The sequence below is a fragment of the Schistocerca gregaria genome, chromosome 1 (genome assembly GCF_023897955.1).
Source record: "Schistocerca gregaria isolate iqSchGreg1 chromosome 1, iqSchGreg1.2, whole genome shotgun sequence".
NCBI classification, from domain to species: Eukaryota; Metazoa; Arthropoda; class Insecta; order Orthoptera; family Acrididae; genus Schistocerca; species Schistocerca gregaria.
This window is the reverse complement of record NC_064920.1, coordinates 461,996,665-462,008,849: the sequence shown is the minus strand read 5'-3', so window position 1 is coordinate 462,008,849 and position 12,185 is coordinate 461,996,665. Positions and strand designations below refer to the sequence as shown.

Sequence of the window (12,185 nt, the reverse complement as noted above, 5' to 3'; positions counted from 1 at the left end):
TACAACGGAGCCTCAACGCTCACTTTTCATTACTCTCACACGATTCTGTGACAAATGCTCGCCAGTCATCGAACTGGTTGTGTGATGTCTAGGTTTTGCCAATCTAATGACCTGTCACGATTCTGTGTGATTTTTCCCCTTGCACATTCCTAGTAACTAACGTCAACGACAGTCGCCCTGATACTACTGGGCAGTTAAGGAAAGAAATACAGCCAGACGAAGACGCCATTCTGCCCGCGACGACCCGTAGAGTTATGAATATTACAAATTGCGGCATTGTTTTTACAGTCTGGAGACACTGTGACCGTTAAAGTTGCGAATTATTTGTACTTTTACGACACAGTCATAGCCGTCTCCAGATAATTGCTGTGCTGACCACGTGTTGTCTCTCCTGTGCGGCGACTGGATCTGAAGATAGCCATTTGAGAGGGGCGAAACCGGCCACGAGTAAAGATAACTGGGACTGTGTAGTAAAGAAAAATATTTTAAGTTTTGGCTAGCTCCTGTGAATGGCTTCAAAAGTGTGTGATCAATTATGGATGGTAATTGACCGATAATATTGTTCGAAGTGACCGTTAAAATAATTGTTTCTTTATAGACTAAGGTATATTTGCATTCCTTATAATCTTCAGAAAGTGAGATTTATTAGTGAACTGTCCTGTATTTTATGTTACGAACGCTGAGCAGAACTAAGATTCTCATGTGTGTATGCACGCACCGGGAAGCGCTGTACTAAATGGCGAGTGTGCACACCGCTGCAGGGTGAGATGTGCTGGCGTGGCCACGAATGCCGCTCAGCGGGCACGGGTCTCCACTCGTGCTGCCAACTTCGCATTGCCGCAAGCGCCTGCTCTGTACAGTCTTTGCTACTGCCGAGGCTGCCGAAGCTGGAAGGTTCACGATACCCTCGAACCTACGGCACGTGCGCGCCTACTTTATTCGGCGTTGACGAGCCGCCTTTGTTGGGAGTACGTCTCTTAAGTGTCTTACTTCGTATTCCAACACGAATAACACTTTTACTAAGCTTACTTCGTGATCTAGCTTGCTGGATTCTTTCTGTACCAAGACCGCTGATAAAACGTGGTCTGTTTCTCGCTTTTAAGCTGCCTTGCCAGACGACATTAACCCAGTACAAGAAAAACTGAAGTATATACATTTATCTGAACAACAAACAAGCTGTCGTGCAGCTCAGGGCGAAACTTAACGTAAACACTCTTTGCTGTAGCAAGACCCTAAGTATCTTGGTGACACCCTTGACCCCTGCCTTTCGCACAGAAAACATCTTCAAGATACTGCTTCCAAGATAAAAAATCCTAACAATAATATTGAAAAATTGTGTGGAACGACATGGGGAGCTTCAGCAGCTATCATGCGCAGATAATCCACTGTGTTGGTCTTCTGAGCAGCCAAGTATTGTGCCCCGGTGTGGCTAAACAGCAGACGCACCAAGTCGAACGACGTCCATTTGAACCACACTATGCTGTTAAAACTGGGACAATCCGACCAATACCGATTTATTGACTTCCTCTACTGAGCAACATCTATACGCCCGCAATACGTAGAAGCTAGGCCTTGCTTAGGAAATACCGCACGCTACAGGGGAATCTGGAGTAATTACCCATACAGCAAGACGTACCAAGTCCACGACGAAATAAACTCCGTTCACGAAACCCACTATTATGGCAAGCAGAACAGCTAGATGCCAGTAACACCGAGTTGAGAGACCTGTGGGATCAGAATTGTCAACCTATTGAAAATCTTGAAGAGCATGAGTGGCTCTGAAAGTATAACTGCGATACTGCTGGCACAGAAATCGACAGGAAACTATGGGTCAAACTGAACAGAGCTTGCACGAGGCATGGACGATGTGCAGACTCTCCTTACGAATGGGGTGCTACAGAGTCCCCGGTAGGTGATTGTGGGGCTCCGTAACAGACAGCCAAGCACATGAGAGATGAATGCCCCTAGCGTTCCTATCAGGGCAATTAGAACGACCTCATGAAAGCTGATGACTAGGAACTTAGGTATTGACGTTTAGTTAGTTTTATACGTAACTTTGTATTTTCGCATTCTTGTTTTATACGTATACTAATGTTACATACCGGTATTTTTAAAGTGAATGTGAGCAATACGAATAAATGTAATAGAAAACCTCACATATCAAAATCCTGCCCCTATTATGTATCGCTTGGAACACAATATCTATCAGATATTATCGCACCATTACTCACCTTTTTTTGCTGTATGTTTTTTCTCGAGGGTCGTGTGGAAATCTCTTGACGTGGCACAAGCTATGCGTTGATATCAAGAAATTATGTTTTCATTGTGTTAGTACATCTTCCGCAGTAGTGGAAGTCCAGTATCGAATTGAATATGTTAACGCTTTTGGGTTTTAAAGCAGACATGTAATGTGAATTTTGTTCAAATAGACCGACTCAAAGCATACCGTACCTACATTTCAACAGTTATAGACAGGTATCCACAAACATGAATCACTTACACGTGAATGTTCCCACTACCAGTTGCGCAAGTCATCTGACGTAAGGAAACACGCAGCTTGCACACTGTCAAGCCAACCTACGTATAAGTAAGGAAAGTTAAAAGGATTCTAACTTTCTTGCTCGAGGTCACTTCCATTGCCTACCAGCTTCAGCAACTGTCGGGATTTCGACACGGTTTTCTCCAATAGGTAGACTGAGCCACGAGAAAGGTTTGTGTATAAAATTAACTACCGCTACGGCGGAGAAGTCGTCTGACCATAGACATACAGTATCACCCATGAAATGAGCGGGTGGGTCGCTAGTACAGTTTAAGTCGAGACATGACCTTAACAAGAAACACTTTGAAATATCAGTCATTGCATTAGCAGGCTTTGACATCAACCATTTAATTCAAAAATGGCTCTGAGCACTATGGGACTTAACTTCTGAGGTCATCAGTCCCCTAGAACTTAGAACTACTTAAAATGTCCGAAAGAACAGACACAATTTTCATATAGATCTTCAGGTATGTTGGAGAAAGATATTAATATCAAGGTTCATTTGAGAAATTATAAAAATTAGAAATGCAGAACACAAATGAAGAAAAAGCAGGAATTTTTTTTCAGAAGTAAATTATAAAAATTATGATTGCAAGACAGGCGCGCTTAGAGGGCAGGTGCTATAAACGGACGTAGAGAGAGAGGAAGTAGATATGGACAGAGAGAGGTGAGAGGACGAGATGGAGAGGGAGAGAGGAGAAGATGGGCAGAGGAAGGGGGAGAAAGATTGGAATGGATTGGTTGAGGGAAGAGATCAAATAGCGAGGTCATCAGTCTGATCGGATCAGGGAAGGACGGGGAAGGAAATTGGCCGTGCTCTTTCAAAGGAACCATCCCAGCATTTGCCTGGAGCGATTTAGGGAAATCATGGAAAACCTAAATCAGGATGGCCGGATGCGGGATTGAACCATCGTCCTCCAGAATACGAGTCCAGTGTGGTAATCACTGTGCTACCTCGCTCGGTAAGGGGAAGAAGATGATGGACTTAGAGAGGGGAGAGGAAGAGATAGGTAGAAGCAGAGGGTGGAGGGGATGGAGAAATAGAAGAAGAAGAAATGGACAGACAGAGCAAGGGGAGGAGGAGAGTGGCAGAGGGAAGGGGAGTGGGAGAAGGGTGAGGACGAGATGGAGAGAGAGAGAGAGGGAGGGGGGAAGTAGGAGATACATAGAGCGAGTGGGATGACAAGATGGACAGAGAGAGAGCGCAGGACCAGATGGAAAGAGAGATAGGGAGGTGTAGATTAACAGAGAAAGACGAGAGGAGAAGATGGATACAGAGAGGAAGGAGGAGGAAATGGACAGAGAATCGGTGGAGGATATGAAAAGTGAGAGGGGGTGGAGAATATGTGTGTCCCACATAACACTGCCATCACATACATTTTCCGAAACGAAAGGAAGTGTGAAAAATGCAATTGGCCAGGGATACACCTATGTGAGGGGCTCCCACAATGAGCGGGAATGTATGGTACGTAAAAGCAAAGAAACATTACTTTCTACGCATTATTACGTTTTTTTAAACGGCACATGTACGGTTCCGCGGAAATGGAATCTTGACTCACAATTAATACGGCAGACTTATTTTCACTGAACTAAACTTCATATCTACTGAAATACGTAGACTTTACACTTTTACAGTAGGGCAAAAGTGCCACAGTTTCTGCCTTAATGTGCAGATCATGGGTTGCCTACAGCGGGCCTAAGGATGGTGAAGGCGGCCCACATTACAACAATACAGCATTACTGCAGAAACTGTGGCACCGTTTCCATTATTTAAAGTCTAAATATTCCAAAACGTATAAGGTTTCGAGCAGTGAAACAAAGTCTGCCATCAATACTTCCATAGCAAAAACATACATGTGCCATTGCAAAAAGCATAACTTTTTGTTGAAATTGATGTTTCTGCAGCCGACCGAAGTGGCCGAGCGTTTCTAGGCGCTACAGTCTGGAACCGCGCGACCGATACGGTCGCAGGTTCGAATCCTGCCTCGGGCATGGATGTGTGTGATGTCCTTAGGTTAGTTAGGTTTAATTAGTTCTATGTTCTAGGGGACTGATGACCTCAGCTGTTAAGTCTCATAGTGCTCAGAGCCATTTGCCATTTGATGTTTGTTTACATTTATGGTCTGGGTCGTCCTGCCCATTGCGTGGGTCCCTACACAGGTACACCCCCGGTCTATTGCATTTTTCACTTTTTGTTTCTCTCGGAAATATGTGAGCTGGCAACGATAAGTGGGACACCCTCTATACATTCATTTTCGTTACGGCAAGTATGGTGGCCATACGAGCTTCAATTCCTTTTATTGTTCTCTTCCTTCAGTTTCTTTGATCACCATTTCTCATTTTTCTTTCCTTTTCCTTTCCCTTTCTCTCTGCTGATCTACTTCTGCCCCTCTCTCTGTCCATGTCTTCATATTCCCTCTTTCTGTTCACATCCTTCTCTCTGCTATCACTTTCCATTTCCTCCTCCCTTCTCTTTCTACTCAGTCCGGACGCTCCACACGTATACTGTCTACAACGCATTATGACTACACACACGACATGTTAGTCGTGCAGGGCAGCCGAATTGTCAGGCATCCCCAGCCCTTTCCAAGCCCATCTTCACACCTAAGGGTACTGGGTGGACCTTCTTTCGAGACAGTTAGTGGTCTGTGTACCAAGTTTGGTTGATACCTATCGAGTGGTTTACAAGGAGATATGGAACATACATACAAATACACACGTTTTTCTAGTATATAAGATGTATATGTATTTCATGTCACACTTGTTTCGTTTTTTATTTGCAAGACTCGCTCTAATGACCTATGAAAACATTTCGATAGTTTAGAGTATTTTGTAATTTCTTATACTTTTTTGTCATAAAACGCAGTGGTGGTGAATTGAATGAATTTATGCAAGTGTAGAGTTTTGTAGTCACTGTCAGAGTCAATCACATTCTTCTGGATATGTGACCACATGTGTAAACTTCCAACGTTTAGGCCACTAATGCAAGTGTTTTTATTTATCTCCTTTTTTTGCCAGCAGAAAACTTTTATTGACTACTAATGAATTTATCTTTTAAAGACAATCAGCAGGTGTAAGAGATTTATAAGCTGATTTTTCGGCTGTGTATGTGTGTTACTCACCGAGGTGGTGGCTGGCACGTCCGGCGCGAGTGCCAAGCGGCTCGTCACAGCAAGGAAAGCCGCCCACGCCATAGAAGCACCACTTCTTGTTGAGGTACAGGAAGAACACCAGCAGCAGCACGACGAAGGCTGCCACGGCGCCCAGGAACGCCGTCGCCTCCACCGGAACTGCCGACAGCAACCGACAACACCCATCACCAACACTGTCGTGGCGGTAGGCTAACTTGTCTACGATTGTGTGCAACTGTTTAACACAGCTACGTCACTGAATAATAAGAAATTATAGTAAGACTAAAAGTGAAACATTTAAATCAAATTTTAGTTCAATTGACCCTGGACATTTATAACCACAGGGTATGTGTTGCCATACAGCAGGTATATGGGCTGTGGCACATGTAAGCAACATTTATGGTAACAGTCAAACTCTCAATTCCCTTGACCATAATAATTCAATGTGTGGTACAATACCAAGACATTATTCTCTAAGTTATCACATATCAAAAAGTCTGTGCTGACTGTATGTAATTACCTTCAGCATAAGCAGAAAAAATCCAAGCTCTGTTATATAAATTACACTACTGACCATTAAATCTGCAACACAATGAAGCCAGTATGCAACGAACGTAAAATTGACTTTCACTGACCTATAGCTTCGATATGAAAATGATCAGCACTGTAACAGAGCTGCACAACGTAGGTGGTAGATAGACTCATGCACTTCGTATATAAGCAAAGATTATACGGCTGATTTCTCATTCCGAAATTGCATTTGAATGTTCGTTATTTGGGAGAAGATCATGTTATGCCTTATGTAAGAGAAACGTAGACTGTCAAGACTGCAGTTTAGGGTTGTACAGTAATTGCTGTGCATTGACGAGTCAAACAGATATAGAACCAATAAGCTCAGGGTGATGGGAAGGGGCATGCTCAATGTCATGCAGAATGTCATCCAAAAGGACGAACATATTATTCAGTCATCCATCCAGGATCGTACACTTACATCACGTATCTTGCCTGCAGCAAGGTAAGTAGCCACACAAACAATTCGAGGAACTCAGTATGCTGGCAGCACGGTCACCAACGTTCCTGTGACTTGGCTGTGGAGAAAGCCTCGCTGAGAAAGGTGTGCCCAACAACAGTATTGGACACAGGAATGGCTCAACGCTGTATTTACAGACGAGTTTTGTTTACAGCCGAATGACGGGCTTTCCACGAACGTGGGTTCCGAGGAGAACGGACATTGCCATATTTGCATTTTTCATCATCATATGCGCCCAGCACATGGTGGGGTGATACGGTGTGGCACGATGAAACAACAGTATCACCTTTGGTTCCCGTGAGTGGTAATTTAGATTGAAGCTGCCACATTTCTGTTGCTCTAAGACCGCTGACTGTATTATACTTTCGAGGTCTCCAAGAAAAAATAGAAAAATAAGATAATGCAAGACTTCATTTTCCCTACTGTCATAACAAACATGAATGCAGAGGGTTGCCAGCTCGCCCGCCAGATCTCTGATCCACTGAAAACATCTGGTCATGGGATGCCAAGAGGTTGCCAAGCCACCAGTAGCCAGCCACTGCGACTGGTGGGTATTGTTACAGAACTGAAGCAGCACTCAGTGACACACCCATATCTTTCATTAAGGTCTGGTCGACTCGATGTCCCGCTTCGTTAGAGAAATACATGCTGCCAGACATTTTTAGCTGTCGTTAGTAATTTTGGCATGCATTATCAGGTACTTTTTGTACTGTTATGTGCACGGACAATAAGTAAAATTTCATTATTTGTCGAGATCGTATTTAATACCTGAAGTGGCAGCAGTAATGTTCTTAGGACCGGCATTTGAATACATCTGGCTATTATCATCCTATTCATTATCTGTCGAAAGTACCCTATATAATACGGAATTAACCTCTAGACATCATAAGAGGCAGACGTGACGGTATAAAAGGCGGTAGTGAACACTGTGTTGTCAGCAACTAAACAGTAACGTCACAATGGGTCGTTGAGAAGAGCTCAGTGACTTTCAACGTGGACTAGTCTTTGGATACAATCTGTGTAATAAATCCACGAGCGCCATTTCAACGCTTCTAAAGGTACCACAGCTGACTGTTGGTGATGTGACTGTGAAGTGGAAACGCGAAGGAACAAACAGTGCTAAACCAAGACCAGCAGACCTCACGTACAGATGGACAGAGACCGTGAAGCATTGTGAGGGGTGGGGGTTGTAAAATATCGCATTAAACCAACGAAGGTATCAATCGTGATTTCCAGAGGCTGACAGCGCTGCAACTTGCACAATGACTGTGAGTGGCGAGTTGAAAAGAGTGGAGTACCGTATAACGGTCGAGCAGCTCCTCATAAGCCACAGGTTTAAAAGTCAGTGCTAAGCGATTCTTGAGGTGAGTTAAAGAACGACGCCATTGGACAGCGGACGATTGGAAACGAGTTATCTGGAGCGGTGAACCGAGCTATATTCTGTGGCAGTCCTACGGATCGTTATTTGCCACCATGTATAGAGCCAATGGTGAAATATGGAGGAGGTGTTGTTACAGTATGGAGGTGTTTTACGGTGATTGGGTGTGGTGCCCTTACTGCGCTCAAGAATATGATGAGCGAGGAAAGATATAAACACATCTTACAGCTTCGTGTACTGCGCATTGTAGAGAGAAAAAAATCGGAGACGATGATTGTTTGAACCAGCACAAGAATGCGTCCTGTCATAAAGCAGTATATGTGAGGCAATTGTGGACAATAACATTCCAGAAGTGAACTTGCCTGCCCAGAGGGTCGACCTGTATCGAATGGAAAACTTTTGGGATGAGTCGACTTCGCTCCAGACCCCAGCGTACAGCATTGCCACCCTCTCTGGTTTCAACTTTTCATGAATAATGGACTACCATTACTCTGCAGACATTCAGACAAGTCACTGAAAGCGTCCGCACCAGAGTTCAAGCCGTCATAAACCAATGACTGGACACACCCTTTATTAACGTTCTCTAATAGCTGTCCGGATGCTCCTGCTAAGACATTAGAGTGAGATACAGATTAAATATCATTGATATACAGCGAGGAAAGCAGTGGACCCAGGGACATTGGACACAGTTTACTGATTATCTTCTGTTACAACAGATGAAGGGCACTGTAATGTTCCCCAAGTATTAGTGGATTTCGTGACTGTGTGTTTTCGCGCAGTAGCGCTGAGACAATTTTATCGCTGCTTAATAGACACTGCGATTACAATAAAACCTCTCTGTAATCTCATTATCTATGTTAAATGAACCGGACCAGCAATTTTTTGCTCTCTCTCTTCTTGATCAGCCATTGTCTGGTACGGTTACGTAGAGATTCTGTTTTTTTTGTGCTCATTTTGCGTAATGATAACTATTTAATTATTGTATTTTTCATTACGACTAATCATACCTGTTTTCCTCAACTTTTTTCATGAATTTGATAAGTAAATGTGGCTTACTTTGTCTGGGGGTGTCTGTTGGTGAATGACCGCATATTAACGGCACCAATAAGTGTAATACGTTTGGTTTGCTTTCAAAATAGAAGCTGCATCTAAAATTTCACTTATAGCAAAACGAAGTCCTATAGCTTTTAGGCGTAAATCACGTCCGAAAATTATATTCGCCAACAGGCGATCCCGGATGAGAAGCCTAGCTAAAAAATTTGGTGGTAATTAAATTCGAAAATTCAATATTTAATTTAAAAAATAATAATTTCAAAACAAAACAAAAATAACAACATTTAAAAACCACCACAGCATGACGATCCCTAACTTCCTGAAGTTGCAGTTTTAATGGCCAGCAGCATATACATATTTAGAGAAATTAGGTGTACAGTGACAGCCATTCGGTGGTACGGATAAAAGTAATTCTCGAGAAATGAAACAGAAAGCAGGAGTGGAGCAGGCTGAAGGTGCCTGGTGAGCAGCGCTTGACTTGCCTGGCACAATGTGTGGCGTCCCGAACCGTCGGGAGTTCACCGGCGTCGCCTGCGCAGCCCCGGATACCGTACTCGCTACGCAAAACAGAACATAACCTGCATGCAAACAGAAAATAAGGGCAGCGAAACAGAACAAAAAGAAAACAAAGAGGGCCGAAACAAAAAGCCTGACGTCGGGAAGCCCGCAGTCTTTGTCACCACACAGCACTGAGTGAAAGGGAACAACAAGCCCGGCTTCAGTTTTGTTTTCAATCTGAGTAACGATTTAAAAACGTCTGTAACAGATACAATAAATTACGAAAATCGTACAGTCAAAACGTAAATAGAGTAGAATATTAGTCTAACACCAGGGAAATGTTCAACAAACGTTCAACATTCTTAGTTTACTCTTTCCTTAAATAAAAATCGAGTGCCGACAATATTCGCTTTTGCATGTAAAATCAGCAATATTTGACAGTTGGCGAGTAACAGATCTTCAAGACGAAAAAAAAATTACAGCTTGTTGTGTTAGCGTACATTGAATTTTCGAGATCAAAAAGTTGTTTTTTCCAATGCAGCAGCACACGAATTCCATTGTTTTCCTGGTGTTTGTGATAGACGGTGGTCCCATTTTCCTGCACAATACTTCGACGACTCGTTGGCCTCCGGACAGTAAACACATCAGAAATATCGCTTTCTCCTGATGAAGACGCCAAAATATTGCTGAGATAAGTGGAATTTCCAATCCGGTGAACACCCTTAAACGTATATTTTGACGTTATGTATAACAAAATCACTATAATTTAATGTATCTTAAAAAAACTCCAATCAAACTGGGAATGCCATACTACTTTCTTTCGTTGCACGTAATTCATGTTTTAACTGCACATTATCGAATGCGAGAAATGACATCAATTGGATCAATAATATCTACTCAATTTATGTAATATCATTGAAAGATTGTTATAAGCGAAACCAGGATGATCTTTTAACAATGTGTATGCCTATGCTTTTTTATCACCTTTTTCTTTCCCAATCAGTTCATCGAAATCTGTGAAAAGTTCTCGTACTGACTCTCATTCCACGTTTGCGTAGAATAGAGTAAAACATACATTTTCATCTTTTTCGGATTCCCAATTTCTGAAAAGATAAGTGTTAACGATGATTCGCTTTCTGATCCAGTTTTTGTACAATGATCTACCCGGACGCAAGGATATGTTTCTGAAGGACATAATCAAGAAAGTAATATTAAGATAAACTACCTCAAACAGACTTACCTTGCGATCAGAGGAAGCACAACCTTTCGTATAGTCTTCCATGTTTTTATTGTTATCATTATTTGACTGACATGATCATAACCTCGCACATATATGATCAAGGAAAACAGAGGAACACGATTCTGACTGCGTTAAGTAACAAGTGAATTTGAAGGAAAAGTTGTTTTAACGACTGCAGAGTCATTAAAGACGAAGCACAAGGTCGGCTTCGTCGAAAATGAGTCAAGAAACAATACGTGAGCTCTTCAGCCATGGATTTAGGGTCAACTCTTTCTCCTACTGAATGCTCTCCAATATTTTAACACTGTATTCCTCACTTCACTATTGCAATTGAGTGGGCCGAATAAAAAGTTAAATAAAAAACAATCTGATCTTTCGGCAAAGAAGCTTCTGTCCATCTCCACATTTCTGAATATCAGCTGCTCAAGTTGAATACTCTTGATTGTAACAATATTTGGTGTTAACAATGTCAATTTTCTGTGTACCGTTCCAACCTTTAAAATTCGCTACCTTAATTTTGCTCTGCCTGGTGTGTGAATAAAACAAATGTCAATCAGCGCTAAATAAACTCTATTTATACCAGCCTGACACCAAAAATTGTATTACATTTAAAAAAAGGCGAAATGGCATAGAAAAGTGAATGACGACCTAGAAGAACTTGATATAAATAAGCAAGTTGAGGACAGAATAAAATGATGAAAAATGATGGAGTGGGAAAGTGTCTAAGACAAAACAGTACGAAGACGGCAGCGAAGAACAAGCACAGCAGCCGAAAGGTACAAAACCGTGAAAAGATGAACATTACAATATATTTTCAAATATTATTCAAAAAAGCAGTTTATCGCATTTAGTGTATCAAATTTTTCTCCAGACGCACCAGACTCACACATAAATTAATCTAAAGATTTGTTAATGTCTTAGAAGCATCCAAAAATTTCGGAGGATACTTGTTTCATCACAGATCATCAGATGCTACTTCAACGGGCATGATCGACATCTCCTAGTAAATTTGGTAAGAGATGTGAATTTAATAGCGCATGTAAATCTTAATTATAAGAATTAAGCACCGTATCTCGACCGAACTTATCATTTCGATATACTCTGAAATAAAATATTAAAATGTTAACTACACTTATATGGGAGAGTGCAACAGAAAGTGTTTCTTTCTTTCTTTTTTCCCCCATAAACTGTTGGTAGCCTACTAAGTTTAATAATGGCTGCGCTATTGCCAGTCTCCCATTGAAGGCTGCACGGAAGTTGAAGCAAGAACTTCATTCAATGGTGTTAAGATAAAAGGCAAGTATAGATTATTTGTT

The 12,185-nt window shown here is 42.0% G+C and overlaps 1 protein-coding gene across 1 annotated transcript in view; it reads right to left on the bottom strand.

Annotated features, from left to right (window-relative positions):
* The window catches only part of LOC126353994 (synaptotagmin-14), a 559,379-nt gene that overhangs the window by 126,262 nt on the left and 420,932 nt on the right, over positions 1-12,185 (bottom strand). Inside the window, exons 2-3 of the mRNA XM_050003342.1 lie at positions 9,614-9,688; positions 5,662-5,829 (exon numbers count right to left, since the gene is read on the bottom strand). Coding sequence (XP_049859299.1) covers positions 5,662-5,829; positions 9,614-9,688 — 243 coding nt within the window. The remainder of the gene's footprint in view (positions 1-5,661; positions 5,830-9,613; positions 9,689-12,185) is intronic.